At 37.6% G+C, this 23,782-nt stretch overlaps 1 protein-coding gene across 2 annotated transcripts in view; it reads left to right on the top strand.

The window, feature by feature from the left end:
• Window positions 1-23,782, top strand: part of velo (veloren) — a 219,342-nt gene that overhangs the window by 46,031 nt on the left and 149,529 nt on the right. Inside the window, exon 2 of one of the 2 annotated variants that reach the window (XM_067789031.1) lies at window positions 9,385-9,509. The exons of the other annotated variant lie outside the window; for it this stretch is intronic. Coding sequence (XP_067645132.1) covers window positions 9,393-9,509 — 117 coding nt within the window. The 5' untranslated portion in view covers window positions 9,385-9,392. The remainder of the gene's footprint in view (window positions 1-9,384; window positions 9,510-23,782) is intronic. 2 annotated transcript variants of the gene reach the window in all.

Here is a 23,782-nt window from a genome sequence, read left to right as displayed (position 1 = left end):
ATGCTATTAAGACTTTACCATTTACTTAGCCAACAATTTATTTCAGAAAAGAAAACGCTAAAAGATACGCTCATTATCATTTACAAAGCAATTGGCCGGCCGTTTGCTACGCGTACCCGATATGGTCGCCGAGCCAAAAGGTTACTCACTGGAACAAAATAGAGGCCTGTCAAAACTCTACTCTCAGAACCAATACGGGCTGTCTTCTTATGTCCCCAGAGCATCACCTACATAGTGAGGCGAGAGTACTCCCCATAAGGGAGACAAATTAAATGCTGAACAAGAAGTGTCTGTTGAATATCCAGAAACCTGGGCATCCCAACAGACATCTCAACAAAGATCATATATCATGAGGAAATACGTCACCTGAGAACACAAAACGGTCCTCAGTGATTTCCACAAAAAGGCGGCGGACCTCTATGGCAGGAGGTTCCCGGCGAACTCCATTCTTAAAGTTAAATATCCTGAACTCGCAGAACAGGTAAGCAATATCCCTAGAGAGACGCACGTCACCCCAGCTCAACATTGTCTGGATAATGTAACAGGTTAAATAAACTCTTACCTATACAGAATCAACCCCGATGCCCCACATGACACCAACCATCTTTTCAATTGCAATGTTGAACTAACGCCTCTAACATCCCTTTCTTTATGGTCCACCCCTGTTGAAACTGCAGGTTTCTTCGGTTAAAGGATTTATTAGTGGTCGCACCTATTGGATTGGGCGAAGCACTGTTACAACAACAACAACAATAACAACCAGTAGCGATAGGGTAGTGCAAAGTACAAAAGTTCAAAACGTTTAATGACATAAAAAATACTTGACGCGATTTACCTCCGAGGAGATTTGGACCCAGCTTCCCGTCCAATTTGCGTCATGCTGCATATTTTATGCCGAACGGCATCTGTAAGGCAGATGAATTTTCACTGGGACGTCCAGTTGGACCCCCACTTTTGAAGTTTCAAAAAAACATTAAAAGTTGTCAAAAAACAAATACTTTTTGGAACTATAGAGCACATAAATAGCACAAAATTCTGCACATATCCCGTTTCGATTTTGTCGTCTGGAGCTCTATGCCCCCGCGGCCCCCTTGCCAACCCCTTTGTTTTCCGGGCAAACCGTAGCTCATCTTGGAGCACATAATTCCCACGTTTAAATTTTGTTTCACCTAGTGCTTATGAGAGGGGGGAGGGGTCTAGCTCCATCGCAGGGGGTCCAGCTTGATGGTACTATCCACATCTGTGGACTCCAGCTTTTAGGAGTGCCACAGCTGTCAGCTGTTTGCCAAGAGGACGAAGCTATTTTATGATATATGGGTCCTTGTATCTGAAAGGAGTTTTCAGTTTGGTCATTGAGCAAACATCTGGTAACATCAGGCATGCTTAACCAACGAAACGATATCATTTCGTTACGATAATCAACATTAATAAACGAAACGAAATGACTTCGTTAATTTCGTTTATTTGACGTTCTTAACGTTAATAAACGAAACGAAATGACTTCGTTTCGTTTATTAACGTTGATTATCGTAACGAAATGATATCGTTTTGTTGGTTAAGCATGCCTGGGTAACATTATGAACTCATTCAGTCTATGTGAGTTACGCACCGACCAGCATGTTCAACGCAACCTTACCTCATACAGTTCATCATTATACCCCTTTCGATACTCGTCGTCGGCATCAGGGCAGGACGACAAATCTCCAATAGAACTTTTATCTCGAATACTCAAAGAGCCATCTCAACTTATTTCAACACCGTCCATTAATCCTTGTAGAGCGTAATTTTTGTTCGTCGAGAGAGGACTTTACTTATAAATTACCTACTCATTCGAAAGTAGCAGTTGTTGGCAAGGAGCACAGTAGATTTACCCATGCAAAAATCTTGTGGGGACTGGTCAGTGGTTGAAGATACTTTATGAGCTAGTTGATTTGGGCCGATCGATTCGAAGAGCTTGGAAATAGCACTGAGCTTTGCCATTTCCTCGATAATTTATAACACAGGTTCTGTTCCCATTTTTCAAACTGGTGTTAAAAATGACTTTTCAATTCCTAGAAAATTGCCCTTCTTGTAGGGATAAAAAAACAAATACGAGGTCCGCTAGTAAAGGAAATGTTCAGGCTTCCAGATATCTCAGAACGTGATCCGTATGAATGTACAGAACTACTGCTTGGAAAAGCGAGGTCAGTTTGGGTGGATAGTCCAACTGCGGGAAGTCAAAGGCAGCAGAGTAGGGTTAGATTTAAAGAAGGTGACATCATTAAACTTCACTACGGTTGGAAATCTCTTAATTTTTCTGTTCGAAGTAACGAAGGATAAAACGACTTTGGATTAGAAAAAATCCTATATATACTCTTTTAAAATATTCCCCAAAACATCTGTGGCCTGTTATACTTGATGCGTAAATGGAATAAGGCGCATAGTCACTTATTGAGCCGAATAGTTTGAATCTGTTAAAAGAATGGGTTTTTTAATTTTTGGGTTCTTTAGAGCTCCATGAAGTAGTTTGAGCTGCTGAAGAGGTGTTAGATATAGGAACTCATTTGTGAAATATACCATATAAAGCATTGTTAAAGTGGGTACAACTTATTTCAACATACCAATTGTACGCGGGCTAAATAATTTTCGAAACCTCATCGATTAGCACAGACAGCACCCTGCTGCTAAGACCAACACAACCATCGACGCTGTGAACTCCTGCACTTGCCAAAATGAATCCTGTTCCAGAACCACAGCAGCCCACGCAACCAGTCTTATTCCACCAAGGTGCACTCATCCGTCTCTCTCTTCATCTTCTTGTATCAGTGCTTCACTCCATCTAATAGGGACAATTACTAACAAAGTGTCATCGATATTTTCTAACGGAATTCCAAGGAAACTTGCAGCTTTAATAGGGTTGGATCGAAGAAACATGTCTATTAGAGGCGTTGGTTCCACTTTGCCATTGAAAATGTTGCTGTCATGAGGAGAAACGTTTCATACAGGACATACATTGCGTATGTTGGGGTTGAATCTTGACAGGTTAGAGTTTTAACTTTTACAGTATCCAGATAGAAGTTGTGCCAGAGTGACGCGCGCCTTCCTAAGAAGTCTGATTTCCTCTACGGTGATTTCGGGTATTGGACTCTGAGAATAGGGTTCGCCGGGCATTTATCGGCGTAAAACTTAGCCTACTCTTTGGCGAAGGGGCTAAGGGCATGTTTATACTAATCTGGTTCAAACAGCTGAATTCGTGTTTTCCTCTCACGAAATTCATACTGTAAAAAAAAATTTTGGGGTGCTTTTATTACTCCTCATTTTGTGATAACTGTACTCAAATATCGACGTACCATACCAAAACTAGCACTAACAAGTAAGGAAGGCTAAGTTCGGGTGTAACCGAACATTACATACTCAGTTGAGAGCTGTGGAGACAAAGTAAGGGAAAATCACCATGTTGTAAAAAGAACCTAGGGTAACCCTGAAATGTGTTTGTATGACATGTGTATCAAATGGAAGGTATTAAAGAGTATTTTAAGAGGAAGTGGGCCATAGTTCTATAGATGGACGCCATTTAGGGATATCGCCATAAAGGTGGACCAGGCCTGACTCTAGAATTTGTTTGTACGATATGGGTATCAAATGAAATGTGTTAATGATAATTTTAAAAGGGAGTGGGCCTAAGTTCTATAGGTGGACGCCTTTTCGAGATATCGCCATAAAGGTGGACCAGGGGTGACTCTAGAATTTATTTTGTACGATATGGGTATCAAATGAAATGTATTAATGAGTATTTTAAAAGGGCGTGGGCCTAAGTTCTATAGATGGACGCCTCTTCGAGATATCGCCATAAAGATGGACCAGGGGTGACTCTTGAATTTGTTTGTACGATGAGTATCAAATGAAACGTGTTAATGAGTATTTTAAGAGGGCGTGGGCCTTAGTTCTATATGTGGACGCCTTTTCGAGATATCGCCATAAAGGTGGACCAGGGGTGACTCTAGAATTTGTCTGTACTATATGGGCATCAAATGAAAGGTGTTAATGAGTATTTTAAAAGGGACTGGGCCTTAGTTCTATAAGTGGACGCCTTTTCGGAATATCGTTATAAAAGTGGACCAGGGTTGACTCTAGAAAGCGTTTGTACAATATGGATATCAAACGAAAGGTGTTAATAAGTGTTTTAAAAGGGAGTGGGCTTTAGTTGTATGGGTGGATGCCTTTTCGGGATATCGCCATAAACGTGGACCAGGGGTGACTCTAGAATGCGTTTGTACAATATGGGTATCAAATGAAAGGTGTTAATGAGTATTTTAAAAGGGCGTGGGCCTTAGTTCTATAGGTGGACGCCTTTTCGAGATATCGCCATAAAGGTTGACCAGGGGTGACTCCAGAATTTGTTTGTACGATATGGGTATCAAATGAAAGGTGTTAATGAGTATTTTAAAAGGGCGTGGGCCTTAGTTCTATAGGTGGACGCCTTTTCAAGATATCGCCATAAAGGTGGACCAGGGGTGACTAGAATTTGTTTGTACGATATGGGTATCAAATGAAAGGTGTTAATGAGTATTTTAAAAGGGAGTGGGCCTTAGTTCTATAGGTGGATGCCTTTTCGAGATATCGCCATAAAGGTGGACCAGGGTTGACTCTAGAATTTTTTTGTACATATGGGTATCAAATGAAAGGTGTTAATGAGTATTTTAAGAGGGCGTGGGCCTTAGTTCTATATGTGGACGCCTTTTCGAGATATCGCCATAAACGGGGACCAGGGGTGACTCTAGAATGTATTTGTACGATATGGGTATCAAATTAAAGGTATTAATGAGGGTTTTAAAAGGGAGTGGCCCTTAGTTGTATATGTGAAGGCGTTTTCGAGATATCGACCAAAATGTGGACCAGGGTGATCCAGAACATCATCTGTCGGGTACCGCTAATTTATTTATATATGTAATACCACGAACAGTATTCCTTCCAAGATTCCGAGGGCTTTTGATTTCGCCCTGCAAAACTTTTTCATTTTCTTCTACTTAATATGGTAGGTGTTACGCCCATTTTACCAAGTTTTTTTCTAAAGTTATATTTTGCGTCAATAGACCAATACAATTACCATGTTTCATCCCTTTTTTCGTATTTGGTATATAATTATGGCATTTTTTCATTTTTCGTAATTTTCGATATCGAAAAAGTGGGCGTGGTCATAGTCGGATTTCGGCCATTTTTTACACCAATACAAAGTGAGTTCAGATAAGTACGTGAACTGAGTTTAGTAAAGATATAAGTTATCGTGTTAACGGCCGAGCGGAAGGACAGACGGTCGACTGTGTATAAAAACTGGGCGTGGCTTCAACCGATTTTGCCCTTTTTCTCAGAAAACAGTTATCGTCCTAGAATCTAAGCATCTACCAAATTTCACAAGGATTGGTAAATTTTTGTTCGACTTATGGCATTAAAAGTATCCTAGACAAATTAAATGAAAAAGGGCGGAGCCACGCCCATTTTGAAATTTTCTTTTATTTTTGTATTTTGTTGCAACATATCATTACTGGAGTTGAATGTTGACATAATTTACTTATATACTGTAAAGATATTAACTTTTCTTTTAAAATTTGAATTAAAAAAAATTTTTTTTTAAAAAGTGGGCGTGGTCGTTCTCCGATTTTGCTAATTTTTATTAAGCAGACATATAGCAATAAGAGTAACGTTCCTGCTAAATTTCATCATGATATCTTCAACGACTGCCAAATTACAGCTTGCAAAATTTCTAAATTACCTTCTTTTAAAAGTGGGCGGTGCAACGCCCATTGTCCAAAATTTTACTAGTTTTCTATTCTGCGTCATAAGTTCAACTCACCTACCAAATCCGTATTTGGTAATGAATTATCGCACTTTTTCGATTTTTCGAAATTTTCGATATCGAAAAAGTGGGTGTGGTTATTGTCCGATATCGTTCATTTTAAATAGCGATCTGAGATGAGTGCCCAGGAACCTACATACCAAATTTCTTCAAGATACCTCAAAATTTACTCAATTTATCGTGTTAACGGACAGACGGACGGACGGATGGAAGTCTATATCTATCTCGATTCTTTTATACCTGTACAACCAACCGTTATCCATTCAAAGTTAATATACTCTGTGAGCTCTGCTCAACTGAGTATAAAAATTTCTTGCGAAAGCTAGAACTTTAAAAATTTTGTACGAAAATTGCTGACGAAAAGTAGCATTTTGGTCTTTGGCTTACGAAAACTAGAAATTTCACTTTGTGGCTGATGAAAAGTAGCAATTTCGTTTTCTGACTGACGAAAATTAGCAACTTATTTTGGTTTCGTGCTTATTTGCAGGGTCTAGAATTTTATAAGAACTTTGAGTAAGGGAAATGTAATGCAATAGCTTAATCTGTCGACACTAATACTGTTTTCACACAGAAACTTAATTATCTCATTTCACCTGCTAATGAAATCGTAAATTTTTTGCTTTCACACAGAAGTAACTGCTCCATTAGTATGAAGGATGAGACAGACAATCATGGCGGAACGATACAAGGTGCGAGCATGGTGACATACCTACAAGCAAACAAAATTCCATGTACTTGTAAATTCGATGGACAAATGTCAAAATCGTACTGCGCCGGTAGTTGATGTATCACATCAAATAAAAAAGCTTATAATCAGCTGTTCGATGCGGCCACCTTGTATCGTTCCGCCATGCAGACAATGACATTTGCTTTGACAAATGACATTTTTAAGCACTGAACACACCAAAAACTAAGAAGCGGAAACGGAAGCGGAACGCTGCCAACAGAGTTGCATTGTGCTTTTGACTTCATTAGGCATTCGATTAGCTACTAATGAAATAATAATAGATTCGAATTTTGTAGGGAAAATTGAGCTCAATAATACTGTTTTCACACAGAAACTTAATGATCTCATTTCACCTGCTAATGAAATCGTAAATTTTTTGCTTTCACACAGAAGTAACTGCTCGATTAGTATGAAGGATGAGACAGACAATCATGGCGGACCGATACAAGGTAGGAGCATGGTGACATACCTACAAACAAACAAAAATTCCATGTGCTTGTAAATTCGATGGACAAATGTCAAAATCGTAGTTGATGTATCAAATCAAATAAAAAAGGTTATAATCAGCTGTTCGATGCGGCCACCTTGTATCGTTCCGCCATGCAGACAATGACATTTACTTTGACAAATGACATTTTTAAGCACTGAACACACCAAAAACTAAGAAGCGGAACGCGGCCAACAGAGTTGCATTGTGCTTTTGACTTCATTAGGCATTCGATTAGCTACTAATGAAATAATTATAGATTCGAATTTTGTAGGGAAGATTGAGCTCAATAAGCGACTTAATGTAGAAAACTGTCTTTATTATTCAATAAGCCGTCTGTGTGAAATTAGTATAAGCGTCTTAATGTAGAAAATTGCCTTTATTATTCAATAAGCCGTCTGTGTGAAAATAGTATAATGAAATTGAGTAATTGTCATTTAAGCCTAGCGTCACGCCAGTTATGCTGCTTTGCGGTAATTGACGCTAACTGGGAGCCCCAAGGGAGAACAAGTCTTAATCCTCCTGTCGCTACCACCCCAATGGGAGTGAACACCTTTTCCTGGTTTTCCCCTACCGTATAATACATATCAGAGCTGCCGCCTGCTAACTTTTGAAATTAGTCTCATAAAGTCCTCGGGTCTCAATGTCCCGCGGCCATTTATGACAGAAACACAAGTGAAAGACTTACAACTCGAGCTTCTTGTTATTGTTGTAGCGATAAGGACACTCCCCGAAGGCCTTGGGAGTGTTATCAAGTTGATGGTCCTTTGCCGGATGCAGATCCGGTACGTTCCGGTACCAAGCCCGACCATCTCGGAAACGATTTGTTATGACCACATGCGACCGTCTACGCCATCCCGCCCTCCCACCCGCTAGATCCATGAGGAGTTCGGGGTCGCCAGAGCCTGGCTGTTAATGAAACAGGATTCGCCACGGATAGGTGAGGTTGGCAATTGGGTTTGGAGAAGCTATATATTGCGCTGGCAACCTGAAAAGGTTGCGCTACACAACCCCTTGAATCTGGTATTTTAGTCGCCTCTTACGACAGGCATACCTACCGCGGGTATATTCTGACCCCCTAACCCGCTGGGCACTCCGAGCTTCTTCGAGGAGCATTATATTTGTGATTAGTTCCTGCCTTATCAATGTGCAAGAACATGAAAACCGGATTGTCAGCTTTAAAAATGTTTTTTTAGAAAGCTTTAGTTACGAACGCAAAGCTTCTTTCAACTCACATGATCAATGTCGAAAATTCGAAATCTATAATAATATATTATTATCGAACACCTAGTAAAAAAAAAAAAACAAGATAGTTGAGGAATTCCAAACCAAAACGCAATAAGTGCACCCTTCATTTTTTTGAGTTATAATCACAAAATTTAGCCACTGTGGAACATTCCAAAAAATCCTTTCTTACATTTTTTGAGTTGACAATTGTGTTATGTTTATATGAATGCGGATATGTCCCCAAGGAGTATATTAGTAATCTATTTGAGTAGTACTTTAAGAGTATTTAAGGAGTATACGAGTATTCACCAACTGATCCTCACACATATAAAAAATGTGGTCTAATTTACATTGCGATGTCCCCAGCCAGGATCACTTACTTCAGCTTGGAATACTCCTTCAGAGTAGTCCATGGAACACCTACTGGCGAGGACTTTCCGAACAAATCCAAAAAAATTACTTAATATACCTCTCTCTTTCGTCGCTGAAATAATGGCACCAGTACTACGTTTCACGTTCCGTGATCGAAACTCACTTTTTGAATCATAATAGCTCTTAAATGGCGGATTGAATTAATGAAATATGTGAACTAGTGACAAATAGTATTCGATAGACCCATAACTAATTATAATTTTTAAAAATAGTTTGACTGTTGCATAGTTATCGTTTGAGTGAAAATGGCTTTCAGTCACTGATCGTAACATCTATTACAGGCCCTTTTTCTCTATAAATAGCTCTACACCAAAAGGCAAGACCAAAACTCAAAAATTCAAATCTAGTTATCGTATAAAGGTGTTCTTTGGCTGTATGCGTGTTCTTTCATTATTGCTATAATATTATAAGTATCATTTGAAAATGTTTCTCCATTTAAGACTGGGACTTTTTCTCATTTATCTAAGAACTTGTTTTGAGTCACTTATTGCGTTTTGGTTTGGAGCTCCTCAGTTTGAGTTTTAGTTTTCATCATCCAGAAGACTAAAATGTTTTCGTCAACCACAAAGTGAAATTGCTAGTTTCTATCAGACACTAAAACTGCAGTGCTGATTTTAGATTGTTAGACTTTAATCCAGCATATGAAACTTATGATATTTTTTATATATAAATTTACAGTATCTCCAATGGCGCAATATTATCAAATACAAAACCTTGACGACTTAAAACAAATTTACGCAGATGTACAGGTGGTACACGTCGCTAGTGAAGATGTTGGTGCTGGAAGTCACAATCGACCACAGGTTCATATACAAATTTATTTATCAATCAAAGATGTTTTGTATAATTTATTTGGACTCAGTGAGTTTTATTTTGGAACCGTTTGCTATATTTTAATGTTCCTTTTTAGGCGACATTGGGATGGGGAGAGAGTAAAAAGTACAGTTGAAAATAGTCGCTGCATTCGCTTAATTAATCAAATCCAGGCTGTCTAATAACGTTTTCATCAAAAAACAATATTAAGAAGAAGAAATTAAAAGAAAAAATTTTGTTTTGCTGAGCTTCGTAAGGGTCGAATTGAATGAGTGGGCAAAACTACGTACTCAAAAAAATTCTAAAAACTTCTAATAAAAAGATTAAAGTTTTGATGTCAAATGTTTGGCATTCGTTAAATTTCTGTGAATTTTGTTTTCAGTATTGAACTTGAGTTCTTAGGAAGTCGGAAAGAGAAAACATATTTTAATTGAAAAGTAACAAAACACGGCCCGTATCGTGTGCTACGATTCGTATCGGAATCCATTCTTCACTCAATTTATAAATATGAAACTGCTAAACTATTTATGTAAATTATGATAAATTACACGCAAAAAATTTTGGAGTAAAAACAGCACTTTAAGGTGCTGCTGCATATATAAACTAAAATTAGTGTTATCGTAACACCAGAATGAGTGTTATTTTGACTCCTTCAGGGGTGTAAGTTTAACACTTAAAAAGAGTATTTGGAAACAGCACTTGAAGGGTGTAATAGGAATACTCCCAATAGGTGTAGTTTTAACTCTAACGCCTTGATTCTGAGCGTTACCGGTAAAATAGTACCCAGAACATTATGTAACCGAATATCGTTACCAGTTCTTTTATCCCCGATTCTGGCCCAAGTGGTAATGATGTCATCACTTAAAGACTCACCAGTGTCTGTGGAGAAATTTGAAAGGTAGTTTTCTTCGCTTTCACGGTTGCCACTTTGGTCCATTTGGACCAAAAATGGTCCCTTCCAACTCCATTTGGTCCGCTGGTCCCTTTTCTTCAATTTTGGTTCTTTTTAGGCAGTAGCCACGATTGGTACTTTTCTTTTTCACTCAGGTAAAAATTCACAATATTGCCCAAAAATTCGCCACACTTTCGTTAGCCCCCATATAATTTTGAATTTACTTCAATGGAACTCTCACCATAAAAAATTGCTCAGTTAATAAAATGTACCAATAACATTTCACCTAGGATATATATATGCCTGGCATTAAAAAGAAAATTGTTGGCAAACACATTGTCGTTAATTGTTGATGAAATAACCGACTAATCAAAAAAAACTCTTCTTTTATAATAATATTAACAACGGCTAGGTATTTCGATCGGTTATACAACACTATGTAAAATATATGAAAATAAAAATTGCTTTTCGCCTAGCATAGCTTAACGAGCACTCTGCCGTGAGCCCAACACTTTCAAAACTTATACAAAGAAATTCTATGCATTACTTCTCGTTTGGCACGTTGATATTTAAATCTTTATCACCCAGCTCAATGAGTTCAAGGAATTCCAGGACTATTGTGGTGTTAAGCCACGCAAGGTAGGTAATTGAAAACTAGGTATCTTGGCACAAGAAATATTTTAACTCGAAGACAGAAGGAAGCAAATGCAAAAGAGATTTGATTTCGGAAGAAATGTTTTGTATAAAATTATTAACGTAGGTGCTAGCAGAACCCCTGAGGCCTGAGCGATCAAAACTCACACTTACTGAGTCTAGGCTCTGATATGAAGTTTACACGTTAAGGGAAAAATAAGCATCTATAAAAATAGCACTAACAAACTTGCCTAGTTTCATTTCTGATTTACTGAGTTTTGCACATACATAGTTCGGCAACACCAGAACGCAAATTTTGAACCGTTTCTTACTAAAACCTAACTGCACTATACATTTTATTTCATTGCAATCAATAACATAATGCTAGAACCAAGAGCTTTGTGACCAAAATTAAGTTCACAATGTTTGGTTGGTGAAAGACATAGACTTATCCTATGTCAAAATATAGTACCATTTTTGGTTGCATGCACATATATTTGTTGTTCAACTTGAATTAAAAGAAAGCCTTCACTATGTTTAATAAAATTTTATATGGAAATATCCTAAAATTTTATATTTTATACTAATAAAATAAAACAAAATTTGGTCCTTTTTTTCGATGAATTTTGGTCCCAAATGAAAACATTGTGTTGCAACCGTGTCTCACTTGTAGATACGAGGTTAACGAATAAATGGGACGATGTGTATATGCATATTATGCATGATAAGTTTCTACATAGGTATATTGTAATTTATTCTGTGAAAGTACATAATGTAAACAAATATGTATAGTAAGAGGCAACACTTTTTTACTATTATCTTTACTTATTTGCGCTTACAATTCTTTATTTTTCAGTTTTGCCTTTTTCTAAACAACAGCTGTTGTGTGGTTATTTCGATGTAACCACCTAATTTGTGGGTAAGAAATTATCCAGCTATTTTCGCGGGTAGAATACCAAAAGGGTGTAAAAGTTGCCACATGTTTTCGTTACCGTGGCGAAGAATGTTGTTACCACACTAGAATCGGGTCGTAAATAGGTAATAGAAATACTCCCAATAGGTGTAGTTTTCACTCCAAAAAGTGCTGAAAAAGGTTAAAACAGCTCTATATATGTATGTATAAAAACTTCCAGAATCTCCCAAAAAATGTATATAAAACCAAAAATATTTTTTTATTCAATAAAAGAGTCACTTATATACACAAGTAAAACAAGTAAAACAAGTAACACATTCTTATGGCTTATTATTGTCAGCATTTGACTTTATAATAGTGTAATACTTAACATATTCTTATGTATAAAACCAAAAATATTTTTTTATTCAGTAAAAGTGAGAATCAATTAATTACACAAGTAAAAATGACTTGTTATTGTCAGCATTTGACTTTGTAATAGTTTAAAACTTAAAGTTAAGTATTTACACAAAAAGTACATCATTTATTGTTGTATAGATATTAGAATTCATATTATAGCACTTGTTGTTGTTGTTGTTGTAGCAATGCTGGCCCCACCTAATAGCCGCGATCAATCACAAATTGTCATCAATATCCTCTAACGGAAGTCCAAGGAAACTTGCCGTTTCAACAGGGGTGGACCATAAGGAAAGGGGTGTTAGAGGCGTTGGTTCCACATTACAATTGAAGAGATGGTTGGTGTCATGTGGGGACACATTGCAAGCGGGGCATACATTTTGTATTCTCGCCTCATTATGCAGATGGTGTTCTGGGGACACAAGAAGACAGCCCGTGGCGATTCTGAGAGCAGTATTTTGGCAGGCCTGTAGTTTCTTCCAGTGGGTGATTTTTAGGCTTGGCGACCATATGGGTGACGCGTAGCACGTAACCGGCTGGCTAATTGCTTTGTATGTAGTCATGAGCGTTTCTTTATCTTTTCCCCAAGTACAGCCAGCGAGGGATTTGAGGATTTTGTTACGGCTCTGAATTCTCGGAACAATTGCGGCTGCGTGCTCATCAAAATGTAGATCCTGATCAAACGTCACACCCAAGATTTTGGGGTGTAGGACAGTCGGTAGCGTAGTGCCATCGACGTGGATGTTCAAAATGGTGGACATTTGGGACGTCCATGTTGTAAATAAGGTCGCGGAAGATTTAGTCGGTGATAATGCCAGGTTTCGCGAGGCGAAAAAACTGGAGACATCAGGAGGTAGCCGTTTATTTTATTGCATAGCGCATCGATCTTTGGGCCTGGGCCTGTGGCCATTATTGTGCAGTCATCGGCATAGGAAACGATTGCGACTCCTTCCGGTGGTGAAGGTAGCTTAGATATGTAGAAATTAAACAAAAGTGGGGATAGGACACCACCCTGTGGCACCCCTTGTTTAATTCTCCTTGGTTTTGATGTTTCGTTTCTAAATTGCACCGATGCCTGCCGACCACCCAGATAATTTGCGGTCCACCTTTTAAGACATGGGGGAAGGGTAGACCCTTCCAGGTCTTGCAGTAACGAGCCATGGTTGACCGTATCAAAAGCTTTTGATAGGTCTAGCGCTACGAGTACTGTTCTATGGTGGGGGTATTGATTTAAACCGCAATTTATCTGGGTGCTAATGGCATTTAGCGCGGTGGTAGTGCTATGGAGTTTTCTGAAGCCATGCTGATGAGGGGCTAGCTGCAAATTTGCTTGGAAATAAGGGAGCAAAATGGCTTCAAGCGTCTTTGCCACTGGCGATAGGAGAGATATCGGACGATACGACTCACCTATGTTAGCTGGTTTCCCAGGCTTTAGTAGCGGGACCACCTTGGCCATTTTCCATTTCTCAGGTATGACAAAGGTGGAAAGAGACAGGTTGAAGACATGCGCTAAATATTTGAAACCCTCTTTCCCTAGGCTTTTAAGCATCGGCATGGCTATGCCGTCTGGGCCCACTGCTTTGGATGGTTTAGCACTACCGATGGCGTCCTCAACCTCTTTAGCGGTGATGGTGATTGGTGACGCGCTGAATTTGTGTTTATGTGCGTTTCGATTGGCTCTCCGTCTATCTTTGTCGACCGTAGGATGCATTATATATTGTCGGCAGAAAGCGCTCGCGCATTTTTTCGCGTCCGACAGCACTTTGTCGCCAAAGGCGATGGAAACTTTGTCTTTGTGCTTAGTCGGATTCGATAGGGACTTTACGGTGGACCAAAGTTTACCCACACCGGTAGGGAGGTTACAACCTCTTAGGTGCTCCTCCCATTTCGCCCGCTTGTGTTCATCCACAAGCAATCTGATGCGTTGGTTTATATCCCTTATTTGGGGGTCGCCTGGATCAAGCTGTCTTATAAGGTTACGTTCTCTCGCTAAGTTTGCGGCCTCCGCCGGGAAGTGGGGCCGTATTTCGGGTCGGCGGTACGCTCAAGCGAAATAAGTATGGGCAGGTGGTCGGATGCCAATGTTACCATCGGCTGCCAGTTGACGCAGTTTACGAGTTCTGCGCTCACGATTGAGATATCTGGCGAGCTGTGACAGCTTCCTACCATACGTGTGGGGGCGTCTCCGTTTATTGTGCAGAACGTCGTTTCTTCTATTTGATCCGCCAACATCTCACCCCTACTGTCCGCTCGCAAGTTTGAATGCCATAGATCATGATGGGCATTGAAATCGCCTAAGATAATGCGATTGTTGCCAGTGAGTAAGGCCCTGATATTAGGGCGGTATCCACTGGGGCAACAGGTGTCAGGAGGGATGTAGATGTTGATGATTTCTAGGTTTGCATCGCCTGACCGGACAGATAGGCCTTGACGTTCTAAGACATTGTCCCTGCGGTCGATGCCAGGATCAAATATATAATATTGCACAGAGTGGTGTATGATAAACGCGAGACCGCCTCCATTTCCGCTCTCGCGGTCTTTCCTGTGGACAGTATACCCAGAGCAGGTCTGCAATGCAGATCTTGCTGTGAGTTTAGTCTCTTGAATCGCAGCAATGCGGATGTTGTGCCGCTTCATGAAATCGACTATCTCCGTAATCTTCCCAGTTAGTCCATTACAGTTTAACTGCAGAATTCTGAATTGCATAAGGGGAGACGTCGCCACTCTGGGGGTAAGTGACGGGTGACTACGCCTGGGTTGTGGAAGGCCAGGACGCAATTGCTGTTGTGGCCCTGGGACTGGGCGTCCTTGGGCAAGCATTGGGGTACACGGATGATTTGGGTTTGCGACCTGGCAACATGGCGCAATGAAACCCGTCGGGGGGTTGCCGTCGCGGAGACCAGAACATCTAGGAAAGTGGCACCACCCAAGGCAGAAGCTGCATTGGACGGATGTCGCAAACCTATATATTCTGTGCTGGCAGACGGTGCAAACGGAGGTGGGGACTAAGAGTCTGTTTCCCAGACCTGCACGATTGCTGCCGGAAAAGAGGGGGGGGGGGGGGGGGAAGACGGGGGCATGGGCTGATGCTCAGCATTGCTACCAACTCTACTACGAAGGTAGTAGTAGTTATGAGTGGTATCAGCTGTTTGAGTTGTTGGCGCCGTGGGGCGCGAGCAGCAGCGGGTACTTGTTGTGGCTTGCTGAGCAGCGGGGCTGCTTGAAGGTAGTGGGGGGCGCTTTGGCGGGACGCCCTTGGGCGTGAACAGCAAGGAGCCACAAAAGATTTATAAAAGTTACGTGGACGTCTGGTTTTGGGATCAAGCCCAGAACAACCTGTCCGATGCAACCATCCCTTGCACGAGACACACTGAACAGAGTATGACCGTCCTAAAAAGATTCTTTTCCGGCAGATGCAGCAAAACCATTTCTCAGGACCTGGGTCAGGAGACGGACCCGGATTGGATTCGATGCCTTCCCGGAGTAAGAGAATATGGAGCAGTCCTGCTGCAAGGAGCTGCTGGGAGGATGACAATTTGTGGGAGGGACGAAACAAATTAGATGGGGTCACACTGAAATGACAGTCCTTGGTCGGGAAAAATCCCGAGTCGCTCCGGTACATAGAACCGACTGCCTTGGGAAGCGTATATGATAGCACTCATAAGGCTTGCTACATTTCAGATCGTCAAACGGTATAAAAATAGTTTCTTCCAAAGAAGCCAGCTCGTATACATTAAGAGTATCATTAAAAAGTTTGGTGTTATAATATTGAAGATAAAATGTTATTCTTTTATTGATAATATAAATGGCCTTTTCTGTCCAAATAAAAGAACTTCGTTTTCTTTTCTTAAAAATAACATAAATCCTGTTCTATAATGGAATCCGTATTTATATTCAATCCATGTTGAAGAAAATATGTTATATGTTTCATATTCTGGTAAAATCATAGAACGACCAAGGGCGACATTTTCGTCTACGTCAGAGCAGTCTATAATTGTTTTCTTCCCTTCTGATATTTTGTTTATTAAAGCACCTTTCCACAAAATACTCATTTTGATTTGATACTTTTTGGCCAGAGATTTACATACATATATTTTGAAAATTGTTTGTGAGTTTTGTATATTTTAGAATTTCACGGTGTTTAGCCTCATACCTCATGGCCCATGTATGAACAACAGGGCCTAACTTTCTGATAACTGATGGGTAGTACATTAAAAAGTGGTGTTTAGGCACTAATTGTGTTTAGTATTGTTCTAAAATGCATTTAAGATGTTCTTTAATGGCGTATTTTAATACGACGATATCATTTTATAAATAATTGGAGACATGACAATATTAGCAATTTTCAATAATGAGGTTGAGAAGCAGTTAGCCCTATGGAGGTTTTTGATTTTTTTAGCACTATCTTGGGGGAACTACTGACCTATACAAAAATCCAAAATTAAATTCTTGTATTTTTTTATTTATATCATCAATGAAAAGAATATTTCTTTCAACTTCTTTCTCAAAAAAGTGTTTTAAAATAAAAGGAACAGCGCCCTCCAAAACATCATGCATTACATCAACGTTATTATTTTTGATACAGTCGTAAAAAAGTAAACGATTGAATTCTGGTATTTCTTTTATACCTTTTGATGTTTATGGGTCATATCTATTTGGAGGTACATTTGAAGAAAAAACTTCGTCATATTCTTCTCTTTTTCTTAACAGCGCAGAATTTTCATCCAACATGTAGGCGGCTTCTTCTCGAGTTACGGTACAGAATCGGCAGTAATGCGTTGCCCTAAAAGAAGTAACAAAGCCTATACATGTATTCGCTCCTAAGTTGTCATGCGATATGGAAACGATAGTGCCTTTTACATTAATCCCATTAACATCAATTCCGTTCCTTTCAAGAAGTGCTATATCGTTTACAATTGGACGAAGAACGTCATTGAAGGTAACATTTTCATTCTTTTAGTTTGCGCAATTGAAAAGTGCCAGCAAGTGGATATTCTCCAACTTTGAATTATATTCATATGGTAAGTTTCTAGTTGTAAAATATAGCGCACCGATTTTATGAATACTCTTTTTACTGCCTAGTGGATTGACAACTTCAAAATCGTCATAAAAAATTTCGATTTGTAAAGCGTTTGCATTTTGTTGCAAAAAACTTGACAAGGCGAAACTATCAGAACAGCAGAAACCCTCTAGTAAATCTACACTGCACTTACGATTATTGCTAAAGTACAATTTTGTAAACAATTTATTTTTAAAAAGGGTTCTCAATGTTTTTAATATCGGAATGTATTGAAAGTGCTGTTGAACAAAAGTTCTTGCTAAAGAATTACTACCCCTTTTCTTTTTCATTATCCAGCGTCCTCCTAAAGAGCGAGGTTCGGGTTGTATAAAATATGCAGATTGCGAGATCGTGTTCTCTCGTTTATACTTGTTTGAGAATTTACTTAACTGACTTATAAAAAGCTCTAAATATATTGCTATTCTCTTCGAAACGGCTCATTTGTATTTTCTTGTGTGCATTTAAAATATAGAACTCAAATTCTTTTAAGCCTTCGAAAAAAGTGTTTTCGGAGAGTTGCATTATTCTGCTTACACTGGTATTACAATTAATGTTCAGCTGTTCACAAAATAATGACAAGTGCGGATATGGTTCATGATTTTCTATTGATATGGTCGGAGTTTCTATATCTGAGCAATGCGAATTTAATAAAGCGTTCGAAGCAATGTGAATTTCTAAATCTTGCTTTTCCTCACAAACAATTTTTGTGTTTGAATCAATGCAGTTTTCTCTGCAAACAATTTCTGTACCTTTAAAAACACCATATTGTTGAGAATGTCGGCGTAGGGAGTTAAATGTACAGAAAGTACTTTTACAATGTTCAGAAGATACACACTGCAGCTGTAAACCATGCCTTTCAGAGAGATAATGTTCGTATTTTAAATGAAAGATTACGGAACATATTTCTTCATAGAGATTGTTACATAAAAAACAAAAAAAAATTCATTTTTTTAATAATTATGTTAAGATTTTTTTTAAATTACTGATCGCTGCGAATCAATTTTGTTTTTAAATTTCGTATATATCTCAAGTACCCGATTAGAACACTTAGCTTTGTGTTCAGCTTTGAACTTTGAAAAAAATGTCAAAAAGTTTGACAATGCAGGGTCAAATTCAATGTGGAACACATAAAAGGATTTAAAATATAAGTCAAATACTTCAACAAAAGTATATCATATAGGTGCATTTAAAGCTTTACCATCAATTAAAATAAAACACTGAACAATTTCTTTCTTGTTTTTTCCAGATGCCACTATAGTAGGTTGCTTGCTGTTTACTTGGAACTCTTCGATTGGTGAATTTATCTGAAAAAAATTTGAAGAAAAACGCACCATAAATAAAAAAGTTTGGAATATTTCAGTCCCTGGCCCACTTCCCGGAAAAAAGATAACCTTAACTTTTAATAAATATAAAGGGCTACCATTGTACCAAATTTGAAGAAAATCGCACTATAAATAAAAGTTTGGAATTTTTCAGTCCCTGGTCCACTTCCCGGAAAAAAAAATAATCCGAAATATTAGAAGAGGCAGAAGGCTACCAATGTACCAAATTTCGAGGAAATCGGACGATAAATAAAAACATTTTGGTCCCCGATCCACTTCCTGGAAAAAAAATCGTCTTATTTTTCCTAAACCTGCTTGTGGTAATAACAAACAAACCCCCAAAAATTTTACTATCGCACTCACATTATGGAAAGTTATAAATTTGTTCACTGCTATCTCAAAGTTGAATCTTTGTTTCTTGTTCTGTGCCGAGCGAACTGTATATAAAGGTAGTAGCCTCAGCAGGTTTAAAAAATGTTTAATTTCTATAAACCAATCTGAAAATAAAACTTGAATTATAGTTTTTTGCATACACAAATAGGAAACGCTTTTAAAACATCAAGATGTTTGGTGCAATATTGCACTCCCTCGGACAATGTTGACTTCAGTTTTTATTTAATTTCTTCCGAATTTCCATCAACAACATATGTAACTTATATCGAATTGTTCAAATATGCCGTTAGGTCCCTCTGCGTTCGATTCATTTAAACTTTCATTAAGATTTCTGCGTCTTTCTATTAATGTTTTTGAATTTTGAAACCAGGTATCCTGAATTGTCCACAGGATTGTAAAATAGTTCCTATGGGAAAACTCATAGTAGTACGGTTAAAATGAAAAAAAAAAAAAACGCACTTACTATTCCTCCTATTTTGCTGGTACTGCATTTGTAAAACGGAAAATTGTCAACAATTGCCTTGGCAAGAGAAATTTTTTGTTCTCGAGTGGGATAATTTCCACAGTTTTTGCGCAAAAAGTTTACGGCTTCACGTACTAATATACGTCGTGAAGAATCATTTAATGTTTTCCTTAGGTTGTATTCCTCAATAATGTAACCACCATCACCTTCCTTAATAAAGTTTAATAATGCCTATGAAGATAATACATTATTGTCACTGTGCATGTGCATACATATATAAGTATTAACATTTTTATATGCGGAGGGCAGAATGACAATGAAAATGCATAATCTGCACTCAGGATCATTTTCCGCACTTACCTCTATTCCAATTGTTTGTAAATTTAAACTTGGCACCTCAGCAATCACATTTTTTTCTACTACGCCTGTGTCAAAGAGTTCCAGGAAAAAATACGAGCAACTTGAAAACTGATTAATTGTGTCCATTAATTAGGTTTCATCTACAGGAACTTTATCACGGTCCAGCAATTTGATAGTGTTATTGTACGGGATATCAAATTTTGAGCAAACTGTAATAAACATTTAATATAATTAACCAAAATATGTGGTATAAACACACGAGCAAGAAACTTACTAAAATGAAGCACATCTTTTGCATCGGCTGCGGTGCTTACATTAATATTGTAACGATTTTACTTGCAAATCCTCTTATTTGCAATCCTCTGCTAAGTTCGATCACTAAACTGTTGGATAAATAACTCTAATTTGTAATAATGCAAAATGGCCTTTATTAAAGTACTTCACAATAACACTCAAACTGTGCAACGAATAGCTTGCTTAATAACCAAACTGATTGATAGTTCAAATCAAACTGAATTCCAGCGCCTCTACAATTATCGCCTTTTATACTCTTTGATTTCAACCTTCGCATCTTCTAGGCGCTTCCAGAATCTACTAGTCCAGCAGCTCTCAAACTTCTCAGCTGTATCTACAATTGCACAATTTTATAGTTTTTCTCATTGCATACTTATAGGAGTATCTCAGAGATATGCATGTGTTTGTGCATTGACTCTCCGCTGCTCGTATACGTACATGGTACATATGTGTAGACGCAATTATTGTTTCGTTTATGTAGATACATAATGATTGATCTATGGATGTGAATTCACGTCACTGCTTAGCATCGGCTTAGAGATGGCAGTACTCCTTAGTTTTGCTAATATTCGTAACAATATATTTAGTTTCACTGCGCCTTTTTACTTTGACAAGCATTTGTTCTTTTATTACAAAATTTTTACCGAAATTATTATTTAAATAATAGAAAGTAATTCGAGAACTTATTTTCACGAACGATTCCACTGAATTCAAACCGAAGCCATGAAAAATGACCCATGCTACACGTTCAATATTTAGTTTTGCAAGCAATATTTAGAGCAAGAGAACAGCTGATTATCTCGCTGAAGCGGCGGTTAACACGAATTGATTGTATGTAGATGTGTAGTGTATGTAGCACAATCTAACTACCACTAACGTAAAATTACACCACACTTTTTGACTTTACACCATTTTAGTGTAGCAAAAGAGCGTTGAAACCAAAATTAGAGTTAGCTTAACTCCAAAAAGTGTAGAGCTTGCACTTTTTTTTGCGTGTATAAATCCAACTAGTACGCGAAGTCTCTAGTTCATGTATCGTGTGTCAACTAGTTGGATTTATAATTTATCATAATTTACATAAATAGTTTTGCAGTTTCATATTTATAAATTGAGTGAAGAATGGATTCCGATACGAATCGTAACACACGGTACGGGCCCTGTTTTGTTAATTTTCAATTTAAATATAATATATATATTAGACTGGGTCGAAAAAAAGTTGCTAATGTCCACCCCTAAATTTGAAGATTATGTTGAGAGGGTTTCGGACAATTTTTTTAAAATCTTTTTTGATCCTTCGAAATACAGCCGAAAGGTTGTAACTTGGTTATTTGACGTCCGATTTTTAAAATTGATATGTCATTATTTTGGCCTTGAGAAGCTTCACATTTCCGCTTAATGTCATTTTAAGCTATGAAGTCGTTTTCACATGATTAGGTCAGCTAACAAAATTGTATTTAGTATAACAGCTGTTATACGAGGTGAAAAGTCAGACTCTGACTTCTGAATACAGTCAGACTCTGACTTCTGACTTTTCACCTTTACTTTCTCAATTTGCTGAACGCGTTAACAAAAAAATAAAATTTCGAAATGTAGAATTTCGAACTTCGAACTTCGTAAGCCGATATCTATTTTTTGGAGGCTAAGTTGGAAAAACGGAGATAGTACTTTTTGTTAGCTGACCTAATCATGTGAAAACGACTTCATAGCTTAAAAGGACATTAAACGGAAATGTGAAACTTCTCATGGCCAAAATAATAGCATACCAATTTTAAAAATCGGACGTCAAATAACCAAGTTACAACGAAAAAACCTTTTCGGCTGTATTTCGAAGGATAAAAAAAAATAAAAAAAAAATTACCTAAACCCTCTCAACATAATCTTTAAATTTAGGGGCGGACATTAGCAACTTTTTTTTTTTGTATATATATATATATTCTTCATTTCGATTTTGATATTAACGAAACAATTTTTTTTTGATACCAATAGCATTTAAAAATTTTTGTTGATTTCGTTGTGTAGGCCTAGTTTGGAGGTTGATTTTTAAATATTAAATTGAGCAAAAGTTTCAAAAAAAATGTTGACAAAAAATTACTGGGTATATAAAAAACGGCTATGTTTACAATATCCTTGAGAAAAAAATGAATCGCATCGGGAATTAAAGTTGCCGCCAGATCTCCGAACGTTATCATAACCGCCGCATGTTTCTGAGCGACAATATCCGTTCAAAAATCCCTTTTCGCGCTTATTTGCTTTGTTACCTTTCACAAATCCTGTCCAATGGCTGGTATGTTTTACGACTTAAAATGGCATTTTCCGCAGCTAACGTTTTTGCGACTGCAGTGATACTGGAGGTCTTTAAAACATGTTTTCTCTCATTATAACCATATATGCACGGTAACTTTATGTTCCAAAAAATCTGAAATTTTGGTGTAAAATAAATTTTTGCGAACTTATTTATTCAGTACTACTATTTTAATTATCACTCAACATGTTACATTAATCAAAGTTCACTGCTTCGAAAATAACACGGTAACATATGATTTCTTCAAAATTTTCACAAAGGTATGTAGGTCATTCCTCAGAGATCATGATTTAAAAAATGGTATGAAGCATTTGTCAGTTACACACTACTATTTCCGTAGTCACAGATCGAGGTCACGTCAGAAATGAGTTAATTATTTTTTGAACTACAAAAGACTCCATCTTGAATTAAAATGGGTTTTTAGAATGAATAAATGAATAAAATACGACGAGGGATATAGAATTTCGAATGGGGGAAATGTTGCGAATCTAAACACATGCAGAGTACTGAAAAAACAAATTTTTTTTGGGACAATCAACAAAAAAAAAAAGTTTTAGCGGAATCAAAATCCTGGAACCCCAAAAGGTGTACGATTTGTAAAATAAGGACCCATTTGTATAATTTTGTTCATAATATTTTGATGTTTCAAATCGAAGGTAGTTATAACAAATCTGAGAAACCGTACGCTCTTATCGCCAGCAATAATAACTGAATATGAAACTAGAATGTGCTAATTGGAGTAATTTTTTTCTCGTTTTATTGGAAAATACATCTGTGACTCGTGTGGGCTTACGGTGCATTCGTTACATTCACTTCCAAATATTGTTAAATTGACTTCGACAGAAGCTCTTAAACAAGAAGTCGCTATAATTAATTCTTTAGACTGTAAATTGAAGATTCTTTCTCATATTATGAACTGAATGACTTTAATCTCAAAAAAAGAAAAGATTAAAGTAAAATTTATAGAATTCAGTCTTTGAATGTCGTTCATTGTCTTCTGAATTATTTTCCAGATTCTAAAAAAAGTGTTAAATGCATCTTCAAATTTGAACGGTTAAAGATATTGAAGAAATCGTAAGCTCTAGTTTAAATAAATGATGTTATACCTTCGGATGAAAAAATTACAATATTATGAACAAAATTCATCTTCAAATTTCAACGGTTAAATATTCAAATTTGAACCGTTAAAGATTTTGAAGAAATCGTAAGCTCTAGTTTAAATAAATGATGTTATAC

Source organism: Eurosta solidaginis, chromosome 5 (genome assembly GCF_040869045.1).
Source record: "Eurosta solidaginis isolate ZX-2024a chromosome 5, ASM4086904v1, whole genome shotgun sequence".
Classification (NCBI taxonomy): Eukaryota; Metazoa; Arthropoda; class Insecta; order Diptera; family Tephritidae; genus Eurosta; species Eurosta solidaginis.
Note: the sequence above shows the minus strand (reverse complement) of the source record. Positions and strands in the feature narration are given on the sequence as shown.